At 34.3% G+C, this 13,364-nt stretch overlaps 1 protein-coding gene across 1 annotated transcript in view; it reads left to right on the top strand.

Moving 5' to 3' along the window:
- The first annotated feature begins 4,047 nt into the window (after window positions 1-4,047).
- Window positions 4,048-13,364, top strand: part of LOC107730813 (diacylglycerol kinase beta-like) — a 46,512-nt gene continuing 37,195 nt past the window's right edge. The window contains exons 1-7 of the mRNA XM_016541754.1: window positions 4,048-4,186; window positions 6,957-7,077; window positions 10,248-10,324; window positions 10,558-10,578; window positions 10,668-10,815; window positions 12,005-12,142; window positions 12,952-13,001. Coding sequence (XP_016397240.1) covers window positions 7,008-7,077; window positions 10,248-10,324; window positions 10,558-10,578; window positions 10,668-10,815; window positions 12,005-12,142; window positions 12,952-13,001 — 504 coding nt within the window. The 5' untranslated portion in view covers window positions 4,048-4,186; window positions 6,957-7,007. The remainder of the gene's footprint in view (window positions 4,187-6,956; window positions 7,078-10,247; window positions 10,325-10,557; window positions 10,579-10,667; window positions 10,816-12,004; window positions 12,143-12,951; window positions 13,002-13,364) is intronic.

Genomic DNA, 13,364 nt, shown 5'->3' with positions numbered 1-13,364 from the left:
TAAAATTATTATTATTATAAATGATGCTAATATGGTAGTAGTAGTAAGAAAGAAGAACATCTTGGTGTATTTTTAAAAACCACTACAGTCAGTGTGCAGTCAGTCAGCAAGACAAATAATGCAACAAAAACACAATCTACCTCCCACCACAATAACAACATTCATTTTAGCAAATGTTTATGAGATTAGAACTATATCTGATTTTATATTTTCTTTGTCGAAGCTTGTTTTAAATGATTTAAAATGGCACCTTTCTAACATATGACTTTGTCACTATTTCATAGTTTCCAGTTTCACGGTTTCATAACATCTGGATTTCACACCTGGAATAAAGTGAGGTGGCGTGCTTAAGTGGTGTAAATAATTCATGACAAATTTGTTAGATGTCTTGTTAACAGATCCCTGGAGGTGTGACTGAATTTAATATGTTACTTAAATGTTATTGCTCATTACAGATAGAAGCAGCGATAGTTTAAGTGAAGGTTGTCAGCAGAATCTATTAACACATTTACTTTTTTCATGGTGAAACCTTCCAAAACATCACTAACTGGTTTATTTCACTTTTGATGGATTATGTAACACATGTTTGCATCTCATGTAATATATTACATGTCTATATTTAATATAAGCAGTTTGCATCTAATATACACTATATGGACAAAATTATTGGCACACCTGACCATTACACCAACAGGGACTTCAATGACACTGCATTCTAAATACATGGACATTAATATGGAATTGGTCCCCCCTTTGCAGCTATAATAGCTTCCACTTTCCACTGTGGGAATTTTTGCCCATCCATCCAGCATTTGTGAGTTCAGGCTGTTCGATGGGGTTAAGGTCAAGGCTCTATGCAGGCCAGTCAAGTTCATCCACACCAAACTCATCCAACCATGTTTTTATAGACCTTGCTTTGTGCACTGGAGCACAGTCATGCTGGAATAGAAAAGGGCCTTCCCTAACTGTTTCTACAAAGTCGGAAACATAGCATTGTCCAAGATGTCTTGGTATTTTGATGCATGAAGATTTCCCTTCACTAGGAGTAAGGGGCCTATCCCAACCCCTGTAAAGCAGACCCATGCCATTATCCCTCCTCTACCAAACTTTACAGTTGGCACAATGCAGTCAGGCAGGTAACGTTCTCCTGGCATCCGCCAAACCTAGACTCATCCATCAGATTGCCATACAGAGAACACTGACATCGTCACTCCACAGAGCACAGGTTTCTGCTGCTCCAGAGTCCAGTAAATCCGATGCTTGGCGTTGTACTTGATCATGTGAGGTTTGCATGACGCTGCTCGGCCATGGAAACCCATTCCATGAAGCTCCCGCCACACAGTTTTTGTGCTAATATTAATGGCAGTGTAAGTTTGTAACTCTTCAGCTATGGAATCAGCAGAGCGACTTTTACGCACCATGCGCCTCAGCACTCAGTGACCCCGCTTTGTGACTTTACATGATCTTTAACTTCACTACATTTGAAAGACAAATATCTTTTCACTCCACTACATTTCTATCAAGGTCCTCAAAGTAGAAAGTCGTTACTATGTAGCAGCTTTGAAAGTCAGTGGGTGATTGTTTTCATTGATTACTTTTACTTGAGTAAAAATCTGTCTTTACAACTTTCACTTGTAATGGAGTAATATTTGACCAGCAGTATCTGTACTTTTACTCAAGTAATGGATTTGTGTACTTTGAGCAAATGACTATCAGCACTGTTGAATGGGAGCTGTGACAAACAATTCCTTAGTGAAGATATGGTCCCCATTGACATTTAAAAATAGTCCTTACATGGAATCGGTTATTCTGTTCAAAGACGTTAGAGTCATAATGTGTGTGTACTCTATGATATTGTTTATATAAACTAGTACAGCTCTATATTCACATGACAGCTTGGTTTGGCACAAATCTCTTTCCTGACATCACCGACTGTTAGTTGCATGCCTGCACATTGAGTTTGAGCTAAAAGCTCACTGATGTGAGGATAACTCACATTAGCAGTGACCCGAACCTCTTTTGCACAGATATTTTGTCGGCCTATTATGCTATTAAGTGCTGACTGCAAGATCTGCATTACAAGTACACAATGCAATCCACTGGAAACAATTTTCAGAGACTTGATTAGGTAAAATGTATAATGTGGTGAAAATAACAGGCCTGTGTCCTCATCGAAATGGCAGATGGGTCCTGTTAGCCTCACAAATGTGGTGTTCTGCTGCCAGAAAAGACCCAAATGACTCATGTTCAGATTATAGCATTACACTACTTGCACCAGTTGGCAGAACTAGAAAGAAACGGGCCCATCCTTTATGTCTCCTTGCATGGAATGAAACTCTTCCACGGGATGTTGACCATGGTAAAATATACAGTATAATGGGATTTGTGGCCTCATTTAGCCTTGTAACGAGATTGTTTATAAAATATGAGGCTTTTAGGTTGCATTTTCCAACTAAACATGTTTACACTTTTGTCAGAAATCTGCCTTTGCTAAGTGATGCACACACACAGTACTTTCAGACAGTGTACTGGTTAAGGGTAATTTTGTCATCATTTACTCACCCTCATGTTGTTCCAAATCTGTTTGACTGACTTTCTTTTCTATGTGGAATACAAAAGAAGATATTTTGAAGAATATTTGAACAGTTTTACAGAATGTTATCTTTCAGTTATATAACAGATGTGGTTGGAGTTATTTAGGTGAGTAGAAGAGATGCAGAAAGCTTGGAAAAGCTGTCAGTCACTTCACAGCTCGTGAATTCTAATTCTCTAAGGATGTAAACAAAATGAATGAACCAGCTGTCCCATGCATAACATTCAAGAGGTTTAGCCCTATGCAAAGGGTATGAGGCATTTTACCCCTAAAAGTTACATTTTTGGAAATTTTTTCTTACACGTAGTAAGGATTTTTGATGTGTACATTTATAGTTTAGGCATGCAATTACAAAAATTGGAGTTATAAAAAAATCTGTGCAATGTACAGAAGTCTGGGGCCAGTAAGATTTATTATTTTATTTAATGTTTTCATTCAGCAAGGATGCATTAAATTGATCAAAAGTGACAGAAAAGACGTTTATAATGTTATAAAAGATTCCCATTTCAAATAAAATACAGAACTTCAAAGAATCCTGAAGAAAATTTAACATGGTTAAATGATAACAGTAAGAAAACATATTATATTTTTTATATTTATTATATATCAACGTATTAAAATCATTTCTGAAGGATCATGTGACACTGAAGACTGGAGTAATCGCTGCTAAAACTGCAAAAAAAAATTTAAACTATTTTAATAAATATTCTGCATTATTCTATATGTGGTTAATGTGTCCTTTTTTTAAAGGTATAATCTTTGAAAATAGTAAAAAAAAAAAAAACTAAAATTTTTCAAATTTGTTCTGCATATTCATAAAATTTTTTAATTTGTTCTAAAAACAAATCTTTAAAATATATTCAACGAAATTATATATTTAGCAGATGCATATTTCTGAATGTGGTTAATTTGTTCTACCAATTTCTTTAGCCAAAAAATATAACTTTAAAAAAAGGATAGAAAAATTCTCCATATTTCTAAATTTGGTTAATCTGTTTTGCAGATTTATTTATTTATTTTGATTGCTTCTTCAGAGTCATGATTAAACAAATGTTTATCACTCTCTGTCAGACAACAAAGAAGCACAATACACCCAGAACATGAAAAAGGATGTTAATTGTGAAACAACACTAGTTTAGCATCATTTGATGATGTTTGTTATATATAAAGTTAATATACAATGTAAACAGCATTTTCATATTAAGGGGTCTTTAGTTGGCTGAGACTGGTAGGTGTCTCTACAGTAGGTCCGAAAAGATAGACATCTTCTACCCTAACTCACCCTCAATAGGCTGCATCCTTCCAGTATCGCATCCTAGATTCACTGCCTGCTAAATCGCAAGATGGAGAGAATCAAGGGGAAAAAGAGGAAGGGAAGGGGGGGAGTGTGTGTGATGCGAGCAGAGGCACTCATGTTGCAGATGAGTAGATCACTCTCCCTCTCTCCAGCGCTCCTCTCTCACGCTCATTTTCCCATAGATACAAACACAGTGGCTCTCTTAGAAGAGAGGGGGGTGACGTCCCCTCCAGACGATGGAGGAAAACACATAACGTTCCTGTTGGATCGCTGCGGTTGACTTTGAGAATCATCAGGTGAGTTGAACTCTGTTTTGCACTTGTTTTTGTGGGAAAGAGGGAATTGTGTTCAATCCGTTACCAGTGACAACATGATGGAGCTCTTGACTGTATTTGCATTGCTCCTACAGACTGTATTGCAGACCGATAGTGACAGGATTGAACAAACACTTGTATTTGATGTTTCGTGCTTATGGTCATGTAACACATAATTTGTATGTTTGTGAGCTTGTTGTTGGTATTTTAACGGTGAGCTGTGAGTAAAAGCCATTTTGAATGTGGGTTAAGTTCAAGACGAGGCCAAGATCATCTATTTTTCGTAGCCTGAGGTAATGCTGAGAAGAGTTTGTTTTGGGTTCTTGACATGGCAAGCAGTTTTATTCATAAATACAGATTATCCTTCAGAAAAGACACTTGCCTCAGGCACTTCCTGCTCTTGTCGCAAGACGTTCAGAGGCATGACAGGATGTGGAATTGAGTTGCAGAGTTTTCCTTAAGTAGTGAGGCTTGTAGAATACTTCAGAAATTGATGAGTGCACGAGCTCATTTTATTTCAGATTCTTCCTTTCTATGTGGCAGTCATCATTTTTTATGAAACTCTATGAATGTTTTGGCACAGTAGGCCTAATCATAGTTTAACTGTAATATTTTTTTGCAAAATCAGGTGAAACTGGTTAGATCAGTGCAAATATGGTTTCTATAAAACAAATATTTGCTACAAAAATATCGGCTGATATTATAGTTTTTTTTAAAATATCGGTTGCAATTGATATTGAATATTCAACTGTACAATATTATTTGCCATATTTTTACATCTAGATTACCTTTGCCATCATCTAACACTTAGTTAATCTTAAAGTTAATATTTATGATCACTAATAACTTATTAAATGCAGTTTTTAGCTAATTTTAAAATGAATATTCATTTTTCATGCTGTACTTTATAGTGCCTAAATTCAAAAATGGTTGTTTTAATTTTTTTAGTGTTTTATTTTAAATTTATTTATACAAAATAGTATAGAATTTTAATATTGGCCATTTATCGTTTATTGGCTATAATATGAAAATAATTAACGGTTTATCAGTGCATCCTTGTAACTGAAACTTTATACTTGCTCCCCTAATAGATTATTCATTTGGAATCTACATTGTCTCTACAAAATATCAGTTATTAAAAATGTTATAGTAAAACCATGATTAATTTTTATAAGGGATATAGACCCATATCTCACTTATAGGTATTATCTTTTATTTGATAATAAATTGTATCTTGAATAACACAAAAAATATCTACATCGGATGTTAAGCTAAAAATGTGGCTGATAATTGGAGATTTTAATTTTTTATTAAATTTTTTAATTAATATATTTATTCAGTAAGGACACATTTCTATTCATCAAATAATCCTGAAAAATGATCAGTTTCCACAAAAATATTAAAATGCACAACTGTTTTCAGCATTGATAATAGTTTCTTGAACACCAAATCAGCATATTAGCATATTATGATGAATTCTGAAGGATCATGTGACACTGAAGACTGGTGTGATGACTGCTGAAAATTCAGCTTTGCCATCACACTTAGTTAATCTTAAAGTTAATATTTATGATCACTAATAACTTATTAAATGCAGTTTTTAGCTAATTTTAAAATGAATATTCATTTTTCATGCTGTACTTTATAGTGCCTAAATTCAAAAATGGTTGTTTTAATTTTTTTAGTGTTTTATTTTAAATTTATTTATACAAAATAGTATAGAATTTTAATATTGGCCATTTATCGTTTATTGGCTATAATATGAAAATAATTAACGGTTTATCAGTGCATCCTTGTAACTGAAACTTTATACTTGCTCCCCTAATAGATTATTCATTTGGAATCTACATTGTCTCTACAAAATATCAGTTATTAAAAATGTTATAGTAAAACCATGATTAATTTTTATAAGGGATATAGACCCATATCTCACTTATAGGTATTATCTTTTATTTGATAATAAATTGTATCTTGAATAACACAAAAAATATCTACATCGGATGTTAAGCTAAAAATGTGGCTGATAATTGGAGATTTTAATTTTTTATTAAATTTTTTAATTAATATATTTATTCAGTAAGGACACATTTCTATTCATCAAATAATCCTGAAAAATGATCAGTTTCCACAAAAATATTAAAATGCACAACTGTTTTCAGCATTGATAGTTTCTTGAACACCAAATCAGCATATTAGCATATTATGATGAATTCTGAAGGATCATGTGAAGACTGGTGTGATGACTGCTGAAAATTCAGCTTTGCCATCACATGAATAAATTACATTTTAAAATATATTAACGTAGAAAAAAAAATCTATTTTAAACTGTAATAATATGTTACAATATTACTGTTGTTACTGTAGTTTTGGTTAAATAGCCTAAATGTAGCTTTGGTGAGCATAAGAGACTTATTTTTAGACTTTTGAATGATAGTGTTCTAATACTGTTGGGACCCAGTCATGCTTGTACAGTACAAAGCAGTGCTTCACATCAATCAGTGCCAGCCACTGAGGTCAAGTCTAACTGTGACTTCAGTACTGACTGGCATGATGTTGCACATTCAATTATTTGATGGCATGATGGGACACAGATACTCTTCTTGTTGTTCTGTAATAACCGATACCAAGTACAGAATCACAAAAACAGCTTTACACATATACATGAAATGAGAAATAAAGCTAGACTATATTACACAAGATGAGTTTTGTAAATATCACAAGATGATTGACAGTTTTCTCATTCTCTCCACAGAGGCTGAGCTGGTGGATTTTATGTAACAGAGACAGATAAACACTGGACAGCATGTCGAATGAAGAAAAGTGGGTCACTTTGAGTCCAAATGAATTCTCTCTTCTTCAAGACTATGCACAATGTAAGGCTTTTATTCTGGAATTCTTCAGTTGGTTAGTCTAGAGGCTAACTAGTGATGCTATCTTGTAAATTACATCATAATGATATTCTTGATAATCGATAACTTTCCTTCATAGTCATGAATATAACTGAATATGAACACATGGTTCAAACTTTGGTTGCCTGGCTGGAGTGAAATTAGTTACAGTTGTGCAGTAAAATTCACTTTAAAGATTAACTTTTCATTCATGAAGATGACATGAAAAAATGTGCCAAAAATGTGTCTCCTGGCGAAAAAAAAAAGACTTTTTAAGATGAAAATGACATGAACTTAGTACATCACCAGTAGATGACAGCAAAGGATCACCCATTAGCTCGGTTGCCATTTCAACTCCCTAGTTTTTTCACGTATTGCTTTTGGATTTATCATAAAATGACTACTGTAACACAATTTAGTACTTTTACTGTACTGAAGTATAAAGTATAGCAAGTGCAGTAATTCACAAAGTCTCATGTCATTGAAAAAAATTAAATAAAATTAAGCCCAGACACCAACAGCCTAGAAGGGTTAATTATTTAAAAACTTAAGTTAACTTCAAATTAAATAAGTTAATTATTAATGTTATAACAATTAAATAATAATGCATTCAATATTTTTGAAATATTTTTAGATTTAGTTTAAAAACTACATTTTTAAAGTTTTATCTTTAACTGTAGAAGCTGCGAAATACATTTAGCCAATTCAGACGGGCTGCAGTAGTTTTGTTACTCTGAATTTACTCTGAATCACTTAATGCACAGCTCTATTTTGACATCGGCTCGTCAGATGTTTTGTTCATTGCTTTATCACTGTCATAGTAATGACTCGCAGAATAATTTAGCGGATTCAATTTTGTCATTCCTGAAAGAGTATACGGTAGTATATAGTATACAGTATGGTCCTCTTAGACAAACAAAACTTTTCTTCAAATTGTGAATGGATTGTGTAGAGAAACCAAGCAAAGACCGCACCCCTTATAGCACAGCTGATTTTGACAGTTGACCGGAAATTACTGAGCTGGCTTATCTAAAACCAGGAAGTAACCGTGCATATAGTCCATTTGTCCAATATTTGTTTATCAATGCATGATGCATAAGTTATGGTTTAATCCAGGTATATGTTTCCTAAAGAACATTTCTGAGATGGAAGTGCCAAATAATACTGTTTCAATATGGTTTATTCTTCACTATCCAAAGAGCATCTTCCACCCACTAAATATCCTTGCGGAGACACGCTAACAGGCTGCCATTTCACTGGTATGAAAATCGAACTATATAACGGCATTTGTGCATGTGTCACTTAAGGAAATGGCATTTCCTGGTTGGAGCTTAAGGTTAAGACTTCAATCTAATCTAATCGGTACCAGACTATGAGGGGAGAGAAAATTCTGACTGACAGTTATTAATTCCCCTAAATACATAATCCATCCATGATGAACGTTGATTCCTTTGAGTGCTAATGCTGCGGTGGGAGTCAGTCTGAATGAAGTGTCACCTATAATCTCTTTTTTGAGGAAACGGTTAGAAAAGCCCAGTGTTTGCTGTCAAAGTAGACCATTTTTCACCATTATTTATTACATTTACCATTAAGATAAAGAGATAAACTATTCTTAGACTATTTTAGTAGCAATAATCTACTTGACATGACAATAATAAAGGATTTGATTACACACCAATTCAAAAACCAACCACATAAAGATGAAGATACAGATTCGTGCTGTTTTGATTACCCTAAAACCCACATTCATACATAACAAATCAACTGTCAACGAGAGGATCTTTCATTACGTATGCAGAGAACAGAGATTGTCTGCATTTAATTGAGTAATCTGAATAATTGATACCCCAGAGCCCACTGTTTCCTGTGCTAGGCCAGGGCTTTTTTCATTCTAATTGGCTTGCATGCAGTACGACAATATGGGTCAGTAGTGAAGAGGAAGGAGGGATATGAAGGTTTGAAAGTTGTGAACTCTAGTATCATTGGACTCCATATACAGACATCTGATCGACTGAAAGATACACTCTGGTGAATCTGTGCTGTTTTAAAAAGAGGGAAAAGATGTGGAGTTAAAACCAAACTTATTGTTTGAAGTTTGGGAGGTAGGGTGGCATAGTGATTTGTTTTAGAAAATCTGTCTTTTAAATCATTTCCATGGTCATTGACGAATAAGCACTTATTAAATTGGGACAAACATTTTTCATAAATGTCACAAAGATTCAATGTGAGAATATGAAAATATTTTTCCTTTCCAAAAAGAAAAAAATTATTTAATTAAGTAATAAAATAATTTAATAAAATAATGTAAAATATTAAGCAGCACTGTTTTCAACATTGATAATAATATGAAATGTTTCTTGGGCACCAAATCATATTAGAATGATTTCAGACGAATCATGTGGCACTTAAGACTTGATATTAATATATTAAAACAGAAAACAGTTATTTTAAAATAATATTTCAAAATATTGCTGTTTTTACTGTATTTTAATCAAATAGCCTTGGTTGAGCGTAAGACTTCTTTCAAAAACATTAAAAAAAAAAATCTTTCAACTTTTTAACAGTAATGTAACCTTGCCATATCCAAAAAATATCAAAATATATAATGATCTTTAAAAAAGCATCATATGACCCCTTTAAAACATTTAGCAAAAAAGCAAAAAAAAAACAAAACATGAATATGAATATAGAAATTCTAAACAAGTTCTTCCTAAAATAAATAAAAAATTGTATGCAAGTCATTATCTGTATGAAATGCATTTTTTAAATGTTTTTTTGGCATGGCTTAGCACCACATCAAAACGTCATTGACCGTTAAATGTCTGAAATTTCCTTAAGCTGTCTTAACTATTACAGTGGCTTTGTGTGCCATTGAAAAGGTGATTAACTACACCTGATTGAGTTTACAAGTCATTTCTAGGAGGGGGGTGATCCTTTTTCCAACTCAGTGATTCTGCTTTTTTATTTTATTTATTTATTTATTTATTCTGATATGTTGGTTTTATATCTTTCACTTGGATGTTATATGTTGAGTAAATACAGCTGGATAAAACAAAAACTGTCCGTCTTCATTTCAGGTTGCAAAGCAACAAAATGTGATTATTTTAAAGGGGGGTGATACAGTATCTTCCTCTTGTTTTACCCCTTTGTTGCAGACACAACTAAGAAACTAAAAGATGTTCTCCAGGAGTTTCACAGAGATGGGATTCTGGCCAAGTATAATCCTGAAGAGGTATTGCAACTCTTTATAGCCTTATAAGCACACTATTTTGCTGTGTTGTTCATGCTGAGCTAAGAATGCTGTACTGGACCGAATGTTGATGATGATGATCTAATTTTTTAGTGGTTATTAGAGCCATTAAACTATAAGATGTTGCTTTTGGGTAATGAAATCATTTCGGTTTCCATAATTGCTTGGCATTCATTTACTGAAGATGCTTTTACTTGTCGTTTTGTGCTGCATAGAAACCAGAAATCCTCAATCAGGTAAATTGTCATTTTATGGTTTTACAGCCTGCAGTTATTTGGTCAGTATGAAATATGAACCGAGTAACGGTGTGAATCACCTTTAGCAGAAAATTGACTTTGAGGGTTTCAAGCTCTTCATGGAGACCTTCCTGGAGAATGAACTTGCTGATGAGTTCTGTCAGCATCTCTTCCTCAGTTTCTGCAACAAAGACCCCAAACCAAGCCCCTCCATGACAGACAAGCAGAGAATCATGGGTAATTTAGATCTGCCTACACACAGGGTGAACAACCTTTATTCAAACATATGTGAGAAAAACAATATATGTAATATACTGTCATACCTAATCAAGAAACCACCACTAAGTTACTTTATTTAGAGAAAACATTTGTGAAGTTAGTTAGCACTTGTCACGTCTGCCAGAGAGGTAGTCTGCCCGGGTGGAAGAGGTGAACAGGCCTAGAGAAAAGAAAGATCACGCAGTGTTTTATCGGTTGTCCCCGACAGTCTTTCTAGCAAGCATGCACAAAACACTCTTCACATACATGTAAAAGACCAGGTACAAAGAATACGGAAGGGACAATATTCTGGTGGACACTACAAAACAGAATTGAACACAATGCACAGTGGTAGAGCTACCATCTTAACTCGAGCTCTCTCCTAGGCCTACTACTCTCCCTGTACATGCACGCTCACTGAACAGCGTTTAAACATATTTAAAGGGACATTAACATGAATAACATTAGGTGGCCGTTACACACTACCATTCAAAAGTTTGAGCTCAGTAAGAATATAATAGTTTTATTCAGAAAGCATGCATTAAATTAAGTGACAGACATTTACAACGTTACAAGAGATTTTTATTTCAAATAAATGCTGTTATTTTGAAATACCTATTCATCAGAGATCCTTGAAAAAATGTATCAGTCCAAAAAAATGTTAAGCAGCACCGTTTTCAACATAAGAAATGATCATAATCAGCATATTAGAATGATTTCTGAAGAATCATGTGACACTGAAAATTGCTTTGCCATCAATTACATTTTAAAATATATTAAAATAGGTTTTACATTGTAATATTGTAATACATTTTGATCAAATAAATGCAGCCTTGTTGAGCATCTTTCTTCAAAACCATAAAAAAAAATCTTACTGACGCTGGCAGCTAGTGTACAGTAGGCCTTTAAACCAATAATGTTGGCCACATAGATGCACACAGAGCAGATATATTTAGTTTATTCCTGTTATTTAGTTTTAACTGTACAACTCATAAAAACAACAAACTTGCAACATTATTCTCCCAGAACACTACCAGAGCTACAGCTAGTGTAACAATAGCAATTAAATCTCTTCATTATTTCCCATGGATTTTTAGTTGCAGTTCTGGCCAAACACACAAAAAGTGATGTGTTAACTGTTAAACATAATTGAATTGTGGTTTACAAGGTCTAAAACTTATGAAGGGAAGCTGCACGCTGGCGAATGTGACATCCCCGTCCAAACCTCTCGGCACCATCCAGCTGAAGGATATGATCTGCTACCTCTCTCTGCTGGAGGCCGGACGACCAGAAGACAAACTGGAATGTAAGATCATACGGTACCATTCCTACTAATTGACTAGTTTTATTCAAAGTAACTTACAGTACACTTACGAGTCCTTTATAATGTGGAAGAAGCTCTTTATTGGTTAGGGTTCCCGTTTGGTTCCATAATAGAGAAACAGCTGAAGGATATGATCTGCTACCTCTCTCTGCTGGAGGCCGGACGACCAGAAGACAAACTGGAATGTAAGATCATACAGTACCATTCCTACTAATTGACTAGTTTTATTCAAAGTACAGTACACTTACGAGTCCTTTATAATGTGGAAGAAGCTCTTTATTGGTTAGGGTTCCCGTTTGGTTCCATAATAGAGAACCACGAGGCTGTGCTTCCATCTACTGGCAGCTTTTGTCACATCTCTAATGGTTTTCTTATTGTAATTCCAGGCTGCTAGTTTAGAAACCTGTTGCTATGGGCTGCTCAGATGCTAATAACCTCTTGCTAAGGTCTAATACTGCCCCTGAGACGCTATTATGCAAGAAAGAACAAACTGTTTGAATGAAAAACATCAGAGATGGGCTAGTTTTGGTTAAATTGTGCTAAGCTTGATTGAATGGTCTTCTTGAGAGATGCTGCTATTTGGCTGAGCTGCTGGTTTCCATGGCGACACCCACTTTATAATGACTCCTAGAAAAGCTGAGATTGCACTCTGAATTGAGCGATTCTTTCCATAGATATCCAGAGCAATTGTATTATCAGATGATTTTTAGATGCATAAATTATCCTTGTATTAAATCTGCAGTGTTTTCTCTTTTTCATCCTCTCCCTCTCTCTCTTTGTTTCTGTCGCAGTCATGTTTCGCCTTTATGACGCAGATGGGAACGGGTTTTTAGACAGTAAGGTGAGACTTCATCAGTCTCTTCAGTTTTTATTGCTGTATTAACAGCAAACCACACCAAGTGGTTTAATGCTGGATTGGTTGCATTTACTGAACTAATTTAGCTCCTTACAGTTTTGTTTGTTTCCAGACATGTCTGTAATTTTTAGTTTTATTGATGCTTTTCAAGACGTAAAAAGGACAGATTCAAGAAAAGACATTAAAAAACAAAACAAAAAGAATAACAAAAAATGTATGTGTGTGTATGTATATGTACACACACAGTTAAAAAAATGGTGTAAAAGTAATTTTCATTCAGAAATTGCTAGCTAATTTACAAACAGTTAAAACTGGCAAGTAACATTGAATTGAATATATATATATATA

The sequence above is a fragment of the Sinocyclocheilus rhinocerous genome, unplaced genomic scaffold (genome assembly GCF_001515625.1).
Source record: "Sinocyclocheilus rhinocerous isolate Xijiao unplaced genomic scaffold, SAMN03320098_v1.1 scaffold938, whole genome shotgun sequence".
Lineage (NCBI taxonomy): Eukaryota > Metazoa > Chordata > Actinopteri > Cypriniformes > Cyprinidae > Sinocyclocheilus > Sinocyclocheilus rhinocerous.
The sequence above is the reverse complement of the archived record's forward strand: the minus strand, read 5'-3'. Positions and strand labels throughout refer to the sequence as shown.